This window comes from Megalobrama amblycephala, linkage group LG6 (genome assembly GCF_018812025.1).
Source record: "Megalobrama amblycephala isolate DHTTF-2021 linkage group LG6, ASM1881202v1, whole genome shotgun sequence".
Lineage (NCBI taxonomy): Eukaryota > Metazoa > Chordata > Actinopteri > Cypriniformes > Xenocyprididae > Megalobrama > Megalobrama amblycephala.
The window spans coordinates 5,252,910-5,265,747 of record NC_063049.1 but is presented as its reverse complement, the minus strand read 5'-3'; the positions used below and the strand labels follow the sequence as shown (position 1 = coordinate 5,265,747).

The window sequence follows — 12,838 nt, the reverse complement described above, 5'->3', positions numbered from 1 at the left end:
GTAGATGCACCAGGGACTCGATTATAGCACTTAAACATGGAAAAAGTCAGATTTTCATGATATGCCCCCTTTAATATTTCCCTTCACTGGAGGTAAGGAGCCTAGCCCAACCCATGAAAAACAGCCCCAAACCATTATTCCTCCTCCACCAAACTTTACAGCCGGCACAATGTTGTCAGACTCACTCATTAGACTGCCAAACAGAGGAGCGTGATTCGTCACTCCACAGAACATGTTTCCACTGCTCCAGAATCCAGTGGCGCTGTGCTTCACACCACTCCCTCTGATGCTTGGCATTGTACTTGGTGATCCCAGGTGAAAAAAAAAAAAAGTACACCTCTATAATGTACTTAAAGTGCTCAATTTCACACACTAATTTTGTACTCAAGAAGTACTAAAGAAGAATTTTTAGTATATTAAGATAATCTTAAGAACATCTAAGTGTACTCAACTGCGCTATTTTGAGACACCATGAAATATGAACTAAAATGTGCTTTTAATATACTATCTCTGTATTTAAAAAATAAATATTTAGTTACCACTTGTAGTACACTGTGGGTTCAAATGTACTATAAGTGATATCTAAATAAATTTTTTAAACCGAGATAGTATAGTATATATATAGGATAGTATATTAAAAGCACATTTTAGAGTACACTTAGATGTTCTTAAGATGATCTTAAGAAGTACTGAAGAAGAATTTTTAGTATATTAAGTACAAAATTAGTGCGTAAAAATAGAGCACTTTAAGTACATTATAGAAGTGTATTTTTTTTTCACCTGGGATGTGAGGTTTGCATGCAGCTGCTCGGCTATGGAAACCCACTCTGTGAAGCTCCCGCCACAGTTTTTGTGCTAATATTAATGTCAGTGGAATCAGCAGAACATTGACGACTTGCGCCTCAGCAGTCGGTGACTGGTTCACTTTATGACTTTACGTGGTCTTCCACTTCATGGGTGAGTTGCTACTGTTCCTAAACGCTTCCACTTTCCAATAACGCCACTTACTGTTGACCGTGCAATATCTATCAGCGATGAAATTTCACAAACTGACTTATATCACAGTACCATGCTTGAGTTCACTGAGCTCTTCAGAATGACCCATTTTTTCAAATGACACTTTCATCCATATAGGGTATGTTTGGACTGTGTGCGTGAATTAAAACATGGAAAAAAACAGAAACTGCACTGCAATATGTGAGTGTCGGATGCACTTTATTTAGGTGCCAAACAAACAAACAAACAAAAAAGTGTCACCATTCAGTCATTCAGAAGAGTTGAGCACACGTCCACATAAAAAAATATAAAATCAATACTGACTCAAAGCTCTCTATTCAAACACACACACTCAGACACACACATACACACACACACACACACACACACACACACACACACACCATCCATCCATCTCCGTAATCTCTATATGTTCAGCCTTGAGATCGAAGCTCAAGCCCAGCCAGGAGGAGGGAGCCAAGAAAAACTGGCAACCTCTGTACAAATGTATACACAGTCAATTAATAACCATCATCATCATCAATAAGCCATATAACCACAGCAGAATAAGGAGAATGAGTGCAGAAAGAGGCTGAGACGCTGAAGAGACGAGTGAGAAAGTGGTGGTAAAATAGAGAGAGACAGAAAAAGAGACGCGTCCTACAGTGCCATATGTGATACTCGGAGTCAAAACAGACTTTCACTAAATTAGCAAAAGTTGAGTGTGTCCAGATGTGTCAAACATCCCCCACCCGTATGACCCGTCCAATCGGTGACCGGGACTTATGCTGCATTCCATTCAACTCTGGGAGTTGACATTCCTACTGGAAAAAGTGCAATAGAAAGTCTCTTGAAGTTGGATTTCTAGCTTGGAAACTCACAATTGAGTGGTCAGCAAGATTTACACAGATAAACATTCAACATTTAAGCAAATAAAATGCATCAAAGAGACAAAAAGTCCAACACTGCATGATAAAACATGTTTATCGAACACAAAAAACAAGATAAATGACTCTTTCTGTGTTGATTCCCAGTCGAACACTTGTTAGTGTTGTAAAGCATTGTGTAGTCTACACAGTTTGGTTGCTAAAAAAAGTTCACAATTGTTCCACTGCAAAGATAACAGTAGAGTTGTCATTTTGTGTGCTTGTGTCATCTTCTGAACATCTTTGAATGGAAGCAACATAAAGACAGCTCTGTTCCAAAACCTGCTGAGCTGCCTTACAGCATCCTAACTGAGACAACCTCATCAGGGACTGATCTGGAACTTTCTACATAGACATTAGATTAACCTGATTTAACCAAGTATAACATGATCCTGGATCAACATTCCAATCAACCAATCAGATTTGGGCGACAAGTTTACAGTTTATGTCATGTTTAGGCTCACAACCAGTGTTAGGTGCTTCTACATCAGTGTTATTCACCTATCATTTCCCTCTGATTTTAGGGATAGGTTATGGGTAGGGTTAGGTTTAGGGGTAGGGATAGGGTTTGACGGACAAGAATGTTGTTCCAGGATCAACAAAATATGGGAACATGTCTTACTTGGCAAAATCATGGTGACTGTAGACATTAACACAGGGTTGCTGAAAGATTTTGGGGAAAAAAAAAAAATCTATTTGTGATTTTTGTGAACAGAAAACACAAAGAGCTATAAGAAACTTCACTCAGCACACTGTTTTCTTTGTGTTCCTGCAGCATCTGTGTCAGTGGAGTGCGTTTTCTCATTTAAACAAGAATATTCACATGCTCAGGTAAGAGTGGCTCCTCAGTCTGACAACAACTTAATAAAAAAAAAATAAAAAAAATAACGTCTTTCCATTAAATTTCATTTAAATAAACGAATAATCGAATATTCGTTTTTATGAGCCCAAATATTCAAATACAGTGGTGGTCACAGACAGACACAAAGATGTACCTTTAATTTCCCCAAGCTGATTGCTCACTAAAAACCTCGTCTCCTCTCACGCGACTTTACCCCACTCATTCTCAATTACCCCCCACTAAACCCACCACATGCTTCGCTTTAGGGGGTCTGTTTAAAGTCAATGGGATCAGAAGAGGCAAACCTCCCGCTGTAACTTCACCCAATGGTGTCGCTGTTAGACACCGTTACTTTATAAAAACGAGTGGTCTGACACTTTTTAATGTCACATTTTGTAATATTTGCATTTGTTTTTTTGTTTGTGCATTGATTCTTTTCTCATTTTTTTTTTTTTTTTTTTTTTTTGAAGAGACACAGCCTCCCTTGCCTCCTCAGAGGAAATACCCCTGGAATACAGAAATTTTTGAAAAATGCCCATCCCCAATTTCGAATAATTGTTCAGTCCTTCTGTGCACCACAAATACTGCTGCTTATTTGTTTGACACTAGCATGTTGCTAAGCTAATAAACATTATACTCTACTTCTGTGTGCAATGCATAAAAATACATAGAACACACATATTACAAAAAAATAAGTATATTTAGAATCTCATCCACTGTCTTGAAAGATTTTTTTCATATATTAGAGCTCATTCGCAATGCATTCTGGGAATGCAAAGGGGGACATGCTTTTATGTTGCCTTATGGTGCATTCAAGTTAAAACGGAAAGATCACATTTAAGAGTTGAACACACATGTACGCCACAACAATGTTGGAAACACCAGTGGAAAACTCAGGATTTTCTTAGAGCCCGGTGTGTCCGTGAGAAACATGGCGGAATACCACAATACTTACAGGTATTTAGCAGTGACATTGTCAGGCTTTTTATTTACAACAAACTAAGTTAATTGCCTGTTCGAAATATGATAGCAATGAAATATAACAATATAATATGAAATGATAAAGTTTAAAGTGGCCGCCAGATGCACATTGTTTGTTCTTCGATTTTGAGAAGTAGAGTTTAAAAATCTTGCTGTATTTTTGTGTAGTTAATTAAGAGAAGGTACACTGCCATCTTGCTCCAATGAAAGTGACTTGATCCACCGGATGTAGTAAACACTAACTTCCCAGGACGACTTGAACGCACCATCAAGCGTAAAGTATACTTCAGTTGTGCATTTGCATGCCACCGAAAGCAAAGTATACTCCATTTGATAGCGTGCGCGAGCACAAGCACTCGATACACGCGCACTAAAAGTTTTGACTGATAAAAATTTCCTTGTACTCAGTCTATTGTTGTTGTCATCTCCAGTAGTTGTTTTTGTTATCCCTTTCTTTTCGACTGTGAAACAATGGGCCAAAGTCAGTGTTGCCATCTTGTGGAAAAACTAATTAGTGCAATTCAGGAGCATGTGTGGGCAGAGCGTACGGAGTAACACGGTTAGAAAAATCAAGCTGTGCGTGTACAGTACAATGCGGATAATGAAATCTACGTCACGTAAACTGTACGCATACACAAGTATGCATAAGAACCGAAGAATACTTTGGGCTTCAACATTCTGTCTAGGTAGGCATCTAACTAGGTTTTGGAACAAAGCTGTTTTTCTACCTCTGTATGAAACAGAAGATGATTTTGACGATGATTTTCAGGGATCCATTTCCTTAATCAATGTACAATAAGAAAGTCATCATTAAATTATTATATGGCTATATGAAGCATATGGCTAAGAACACACTTATTCTCTCTCTCTCTCTTTGACCTGGTGACAAATTCAGATAAAATCATCAATACCATAAGACCAAGAACGTAAAAGTCCAACTCATCTCCACTGAAGGATCCTGCTCAGACAGGAAGCGTGAAACCTAAGGCAAGTGCTCTTCCTGTGGTTGAGTCAGTCAGAATTTAAAGTGACAAAAAAATCCTCAAAGTTACTGTCAGTCTGTAGATGGAGAATGACGGAAAACCATCAACACTAGAAGGTCCATCAAAGCTACTGTAATGTGAGTTGTGTGTTTGAGTGTTGGGGGGTTATTGTATATTGCAGGAGGAGCAGCACGGATCGTCTTTATCCGGCTGTGCCGCGTAGTCCATCTGCCGTACGATCTCGGCAAAGAGTTCGTCCACCATGGTCTTGCTCTTGGCGGAGGTCTCGATGAACGGACAGCCCCACTCCTCCGCCAGCGCCTGGCCCTCCCTCACAGACACCTCCCGCTCGCTCTCCAGATCCACCTTATTCCCCACCAGGATCACAGGGACCTTCTCATACCTGCAAAACACATCGACAGTCTCCATCAGAACTCTCAAACCGTATCAATGCCAAACAAGTGGACACATCCCCTGTGAAAAAGTATACTTCAGTGTACCCATGAACTCTGGTTCTTAAATAGAATTGGCAGTTGTTAAGGGATCAAATTAAATCATTTCAGCTTACATCTTGGATTTTAGCTGTTTTAGCTTATTTTAAAACATTTTGTATTATGTTAAAGGGATAGTTCACCCAAAAATGAAAATGTGATGTTTATCTGCTTACCCCCAGCGCATCCAAGATGTAGGTGACTTTGTTTCTTCAGTAGAACACAAATGATGATTTTTAACTCCAACCGTTGCCGTCTGTCAGCCGTATAATGCATGTCAATGGGAACTCCATCTATAAGAGTCAAAAAAACATGCACAGACAAATCCAAATTAAACCCTGCGGCTCGTGACGACACATTGATGTCCTAAGACACGAAACGATTGGTTTGTGTGAGAAACCGAACAGTATTTATATCATTTTTTGCCTCTAATACACCACTATGTCCAACTGCCTTGAGCATCGGGTGTGTGAGGTCTGAATGCACGGCGGAAGTGATCTCTCATTGAAGTATACGAGCGAGACATCACTTCCGGCATCAGAGCGCGTTTTCAGGCCTCACACACCGGATGCTCAAGGCAGTTGGACATAGTGGTGTATTAGAGGTTAAAAAAATGATATAAATACTGTTCGGTTTCTCACACAAACCAATCATTTTGTGTCTTAGGACATCAATGTGTCGTCACGAGCCGCAGGATTTAATTTGGATTTGTCTGTGCATGTTTTTTTTTACTCTTATAGATGAAGTTCCCATTGACATGCATTATAAGACTGACAGACCGCAACAGTTGGAGTTTAAAATCATCATTTGTGTTCTACAGAAGAAACAAAGTCACCTACATCTTGGATGCCCTGGGGGTAAGCAGATAAACATCAAATTTTCATTTTTGGGTGAACTATCCCTTTAAATCATTTTAAGTAGGGATGGGCATTTTTCATAAACACTGTATTCGAATATGTTCGAATATGTGGGCTCATAAAAAAAACAAAACAAAACGAATATTCAATTATTCCTTAATTTAAATGATGTTCAACAAGAAAGATGTTACTTTAATTATTAAAAAGGGATAGTTCACCCAAAAATTATCCCATGATTAATAAAAGTAACTCGTACTCTTGCTGGATTGGATACTCTTTATTCAGCTAAATAAAATGCACATAAAACGTGATGGAAACATATTTAGAGAAAAAACTTCTAGTAAATGTATTAGGAATAAAACATGTGCATTAAAAAAGTCTGTGACAGAAGAATTAATTCATAACTGGAATAATCTTCGGACTCATCGCATCTGAAATGATGCTATGATCATTCTCAAATTCCAAAGCCAGAGTCGAATCGGTCGAATTCAAACGTAGACTGTGTTGAAAAACCGTTTGACATTTTTGAAATACATTTTTTGAAATAGATCCGCAATGCAAAGTCAAAATGATGGAGGAGTGCATGGTAGGCCTACTGTAGTGCTGTTGTTGTCATTCCTAGAATTCTTTTTTTTTTTTTTTTTTTTTACCATTTTTGTCTGCATGTTAGTGATGATATCTTATTCATATTAAAGTCTGTGAAGCCGAGGGAGCCCCGTAAAAAAATGTTTGCATATGGGCCTGGGGCTGACTTGCTATGCCAGTGATCCTGCGTCATACATCGCGTCACGGGTTACTCTTGTATAGTATGAATTACAGTTATGAAGGACAAATGGTATATTATTATATTAGTAATTTTACTTAATTCTCTCAAATGTATCAGAATCTATCATTGTGATTAGTCTTTTTTCTCAGGGCAGACATAAAATAACTCCAGCGAGTCACGTCTGAACTCTCACATTACATTGTTCAGCTTTCCCCTCAAGGCAAAAGAATGCGTTTACCCACAACCACTAACGATGCAGTGGCCCAGGGAGGCTGAGGAGGGTGGGGTTACTAAAGCCACACCCCTTACAAACACTCCCTGTTATTAGCAAACCACACATGACGTCACAGTTTAAAAGTACTTCCAGAATGACAGCCTATACTGGCCTTTGATTCTCACCAGATGTGGGTCAGGACCAAAAAAACAGGGGTCATATATCTGTACAGATGGGCTAAAGCTGATTTTACATTTTCTGAAGATAATGTGAGTGTTGCTTGACTGTGAAAAACTGGCTTGGGTGTTGTGGGTTGTATCCAGGGTGTTGTTATGTGGTTATGTACTGGCTCAAGCTCCAAATCTCCACAATATCCTGGTCTGTAAATATCATGCTGGTTTTATCATCCAGCAAGCAAATTCAACTAATAGCACACTTATCAACAACAAGCGGCATTATGTGAAGGATCACTGATGTTTGTAGTTAGTGCAGGATGAGTTACATGCCAAGTTTACTTGGTCTGCTTAAGGATAATAACATTTACACTTGCCTTTTAGAATCATTTGTTTAGTCATTCATTTCACTAAACCCTCAGAGACAAAACTCTCTCACTCGTCCTTCAACAAGAACAAACAGCGCTGCGGTGACAGACGTATCTTACTCTCGCTACCTCTCCCTCATTATGCATCGCTTTTGCTGTGTGAAATATTTATGCCATTCAATTATTCAATATTTTCAGAGAGGCATCTGCGCGAGAGTGCAGATCTATATTATTTGCGTGGGAATGTGTGCTAGAGATGATGTTGTTTGCAGATCTGTATAAATATATTTCTGGTCCAGATGACTGGGTTCAGGGTGACAGTGAGGTTAGTGGGAGTGTGGAATTACACAAGCATTTCCCACCAGTTATTAGGAATTTCCGTCCTGGAATTTATTTATTTTTTTTGCCATTTTGGATTTTTTGAAAAACCTACTTTTTCGCCGATCGGAACCAAACCAGTGCAGAAAGATACTCATGATCCTAGAGGTCTGTGAGAATTTGGAAAGAAATCAGCCACCGAGGGGCATATCAAGTTTTACAAGTGTGTAAACGATTGTATATTACACAAAGTTTCGCACATGTACACGATATTCATATCATATGTTAGATCTCCTCATTCTGAATAATTTTGCCTCAAGAACCACCGCTGTCAATCAAATCGTTTGTTTAATATTTGAGTGTATTTAAAAAAAAACCTACTTTTGCAAACTCGTCCTAGGTTTTTTCCAAAAAAAACCCCAAACCAGTGCAGGATAATTCTCTGGACTCTCTAGATAAATAATTATCAAAAAAAAAAAAAAAGTTGAACTTACTCTTTGGGTAGCTATAACAGGGTCATTTAGAAAATGGGCATGGCAAGATATGCTCAAAAGCTTATAAATCCTAAATGAAAACTCTGAACTTCATGAAAATAGGTGAGCACATGTGACATTTGATTCTAAACAAGCATGCAAACCTGTATTGGCTGTAAATGGTCTTTTTACAGCTTGCTACATAAAATATAATACCTTTTTACGCATGTGCTTAAAGGGCCTAAAAGTGCTTGAACCCCGATAACTGTTGCTCGCAGCTATATTTTTATTGTCTTTTCTTTTCTTTACTGACTTTCCCTGATAAGTAATGTTCCTATTGTTAATGGATTGCTTCTGAATTTTTTTTCCCCATAATTGGGAACCAACCCTAAAGAATACTAATAAAATCCATAAAGAATCTACTAAGAATGTACAAGGAAATGTCCTATTTTTCAGTGGGATCTTAATTGATCCTTAAACCCAAAGTATAGTTCATTTTTTACGTGTACGCGAGGGTCAGCGTACAGTGCGCGTGATGCAAATTTCGTCATCAGGAGAGAGTACGTGTACTGTACGCACACCACCAGATTTTGTAACTGTATTTTTGTACAGATCACACACATGCATTTAATTGTTTTTGCAGTAATTATTTTATTCACAAGGTGGCAACCGTGCCGTGGGGGCGCTGATTCACAAGGTGGAAAAACTGCATAAACAGAACAGACTGGAACGCATGCAAGCTACAGCAACAATGGAGGCCTACATAGACAAGATTGTGTGAAGAGGTTAGAAAGTACCCTCATTTGTACAGCTCTAGCATGAAAGAATACAAAGATGTCTAAATGGGTTGTAACTCCTGGCGAAAGATTGCTCAAAACTGCACATGCGTTGAACGCCTGTGTATGCAATCGAGTCAAATGAAGTATACTTTCCAAGGCTGTGTGTTCGACTGTGCACATACATTAGCGTCCGCTTAAAAAAAAAAAAAAAAAAAAAAAAAAAAAAAAAAAACGAAGTATACCCAGGGCTTTAAGGAATTCCTATGTGATTCCATTAGAATCAGTTTCAAATTATGGCAAAATTCCATTAGAAATCCTTTAGGATTTCTGACTAGGGCTCACGTGTGTGTATATGTGTGTGTGTGTGTGTGTGTGTTAATGTTTGTGACTGTGGAGTTTGCTCTTATGTCTGTATGTGTTTATGTACCCCTGCTGCAACTCAATACACCACAAACTTACTGTTTCTCACATTTTATAGCCTCTCACTGGCACTGAATGCAGTCAAACAAGCACTGGTTTAAAAAAAATGTATTGTGTAGTCACATATTCTGAATAACAATTATTTTGCATTTTAGAGCAAGTTACAACTGCTGCAATACATCCTAACCATTTGTAAATGTCCATGTTTGCTTCATCAGTAACATATCATCACAGACTTTCTTCCTACAGACCAAAAACCAACCTCTAATGGCAAAAGAACAAGACAGATAAAACACATTTTATCGTTTATCTATGTAAAATGCATTTGTAAAAGCAAAATAAAGTTGCATTTCAGAAAAAAAAAAAAAAAAAAAAAAAAAAAAACATTTTTCATTTTTTACTAAAGCACTCATTCTCACTAAAGCAAATTTCCTATTTTCTGAAAAATATAAAATAAATAAACAAAAATAGCATGTTTGGGTGTTTATCAAATGCTTTTCTGACTCATCTGAAGCCTTACAGTTCTCTAGATTCTCCACTTAAAGTCCCCCTGTGGACAAAATCAAGTTTTTAATGTTGTTTATGTCTATGTGGTGTTTTTAATAAGTTTACGACAAACCATGTGCAAATTCATAAGTCAGCACCATTGCTGAATATGCAGTGAACCATAGACTGAAATAGGTCTGAAATCACTAGTGTTTCTGACGTCACAAACTACCCTGTAACCAATCACATCAATGTGCGGGTGGCTTTAGCATATCATTAACAGCGAACTAGCAGGAGAGTCTCAAGAGAAACCAGGTTATCCCAGGATATTTTTCTGTTGATATGAAAAATCATGTAGATTTAGCAATATAGCGGATGTATGATGCATATTATGATGTTAGGATAAAATATGCCTTTCTCAACTGAGTTGTTCAAAGTGTTTCTAAGGAAACTGATTGTTAATAGGCAGCTGTGAGAGTCTGACATGGCGAACAGGAACATGGTTTGTGTAACATTATTAGCTGTTTGATAACGTAGCAAAAGACTAATGTTAATTACCATTATGTGTCCGACGTTGTAAAGAGAGATACTATTGTGCAGTGTTTACCTCAGTAAGTTGACCGAGTGGATCTCTGAGCTCGTGCGAGTGAGTGGAGGCAGGGCTAATTAACATACTCATTCATCAGCGTAAGGCAAGGGTGTAGAGTTTCATTCAAGCTATTTTACACAGCAAAAAAAAAAACTTTAAATATGTAATTTTAGTGATCAAAGAGGAGTAAGGGATCAAATTATTGACTACAGGACAGGGGGGCTTTAAGTGTTATTAGGGGAGCTGTTTTCTCATTCTAGAAGTCATCTGATTGGACAAATAAAGATCCCACCCCTGAGTGCGAGATGAATCATCAGTATTTTAACCTGTTTTCCCAGAACTGAAAGACTTCAAACATGTATCTGCTAAAAGGTAACATTGTCAACTCTGAGTACACATGCATTTACATTTCTCAAAACTCACATAGCTACATGGACTAAAAGCCACAACACTGCAATTTTAATCTCAAACACTTTCTATAACATGTGATTTGTTTGCTTATTCATCACTAGAAATGATTTTAATGTTTGCTAAACACTATACTTTGTTCCTCTGTGAAGTGCATCGCATCACTTGTACATGAATCTTTCATGCAGACATGAAACACTTAAATGCGGCACATCGAGCAACAGGCCTGTGAAGGCCCAACAACACTCGAGAAGAGATCTCACTACACACACAACAAGATATGTTAATGTCATTTTCACCGTTTGCTCTTTGGGAAAGAAATGCCCTGTCATTTACATGAATTAGCCTCTCACCTCTTGACTCGGATGATCTGGTCTCTCATGGGTTTGATGTCCTGAAAGCTCTGCTGGTTGACCAGACTGTAGACCAGAATGAAGCCCTGCCCGTTTTTGATGTACAGGTCCCGCATGGACGCGAACTGCTCCGTGCCCGCCGTGTCCAGGATCTCCAGCACCGACGGCGACGAGTCCACCTCAATCTCCTTACGGTAGAAATCCTCGATGGTCGGGTCGTACTTCTCAATAAACGTCCCGGTGACGAACTGCACGGTGAGGGCGGATTTACCGACCCCGCCGCTCCCGAGGACCACCACTTTATACTCACGCATCTCTGAACAGATCGAACAATCAAAATAAACTCACACGGCACTGATGTTCATGTTTAGGGCGTTTAAACGAGTCTGTCCGCGGACACGAGCGCGCCTCGCACAAAGACAAGCTTCCCGCAGCAGCGCTTCATGATCACGGAGCACCGGCGGCCCACACGCGCCTGTAATTCACAACGGGGGACGGTTGAACACAGGCTATCACCAATAACTTGTGCTTTTCATCTGCTCAGCTCACCATCCTATAGAAGTAAACGAAGACTGCATGGAGAAACCCAGCAGACTGCCTCCGGGAACGGCGGATTGAAACACGGTCCGTTAAAATTAGATCATTTGAAGCGCATATTCGTGTTTCCCATCTGTGTCTGCTCTCTCCGGTCTTCATTAATACTCTAGCACACCGCCATGCTCACGGGTGGGGATCCTCCACTCCGCCGTCCACTCTTTTGAAGCCCGAATCATTTCGGTGAACCGAAGAGTTCGCTCGAACGAACCGGTTAAAGAACGACTCACTGATTCTTTTACATTATGACGTAATTAGGTCATCACCTGGTCCTTGAATTTTATATTTCACACTGTAAAATCTTGTAAATAATAAATAATAACGCATAAGGTTTGAATTATTATAATATCTTCTCATAAATTGTAAGAATAGCCTAACAAATGTATCAAGATCAATGACCTTATCTTTCTTACAGGTTTCATTGTTTACCTGTTTGTACTTTTCCACCCTTCACTTCCAAATACAGTGCTGTTTCTTCTTTGCAATAGCCTATAATAATAATAATAATAATAATAATAATAATAATAATAATAATAATAATAATGTAAAATATAGCTATTTAGGGGTAGCAACTGCATAATATAGGTTACAAATCTCCTCAGTTTTTTATTATTTATTTATTTTGACAATATACACTGGAAAAGGCCATGGTTGCTCCCTGAAACATATGCTACTGCATTTATAACAAAATAAGATAAATTAATTTTAAGATACTGCATATATATATCCAACGAGCTCCCAAACTGCTTCTTTTGCTCAGTGCAAAAGTATCAATGCAATATTCATTCATTTTTGGGAGAATTTGAGTTGTTATCTAGGCCT

At 38.6% G+C, this 12,838-nt stretch overlaps 1 protein-coding gene across 1 annotated transcript; it reads right to left on the bottom strand.

Moving 5' to 3' along the window:
- Positions 1 to 1,196: 1,196 nt before the first annotated feature.
- LOC125269742 (ras-related protein Rap-2a) lies at positions 1,197 to 12,355 on the bottom strand. Its single transcript, XM_048192696.1, has 2 exons — positions 11,423 to 12,355; positions 1,197 to 5,130 (listed from the first exon to the last, which is right to left on the bottom strand). The coding sequence occupies exons 1-2, from the start codon at positions 11,734 to 11,736 to the stop codon at positions 4,893 to 4,895; spliced, it is 552 nt and encodes a 183-aa protein (XP_048048653.1). The 5' UTR covers positions 11,737 to 12,355; the 3' UTR covers positions 1,197 to 4,892.
- Positions 12,356 to 12,838: the final 483 nt, after the last annotated feature.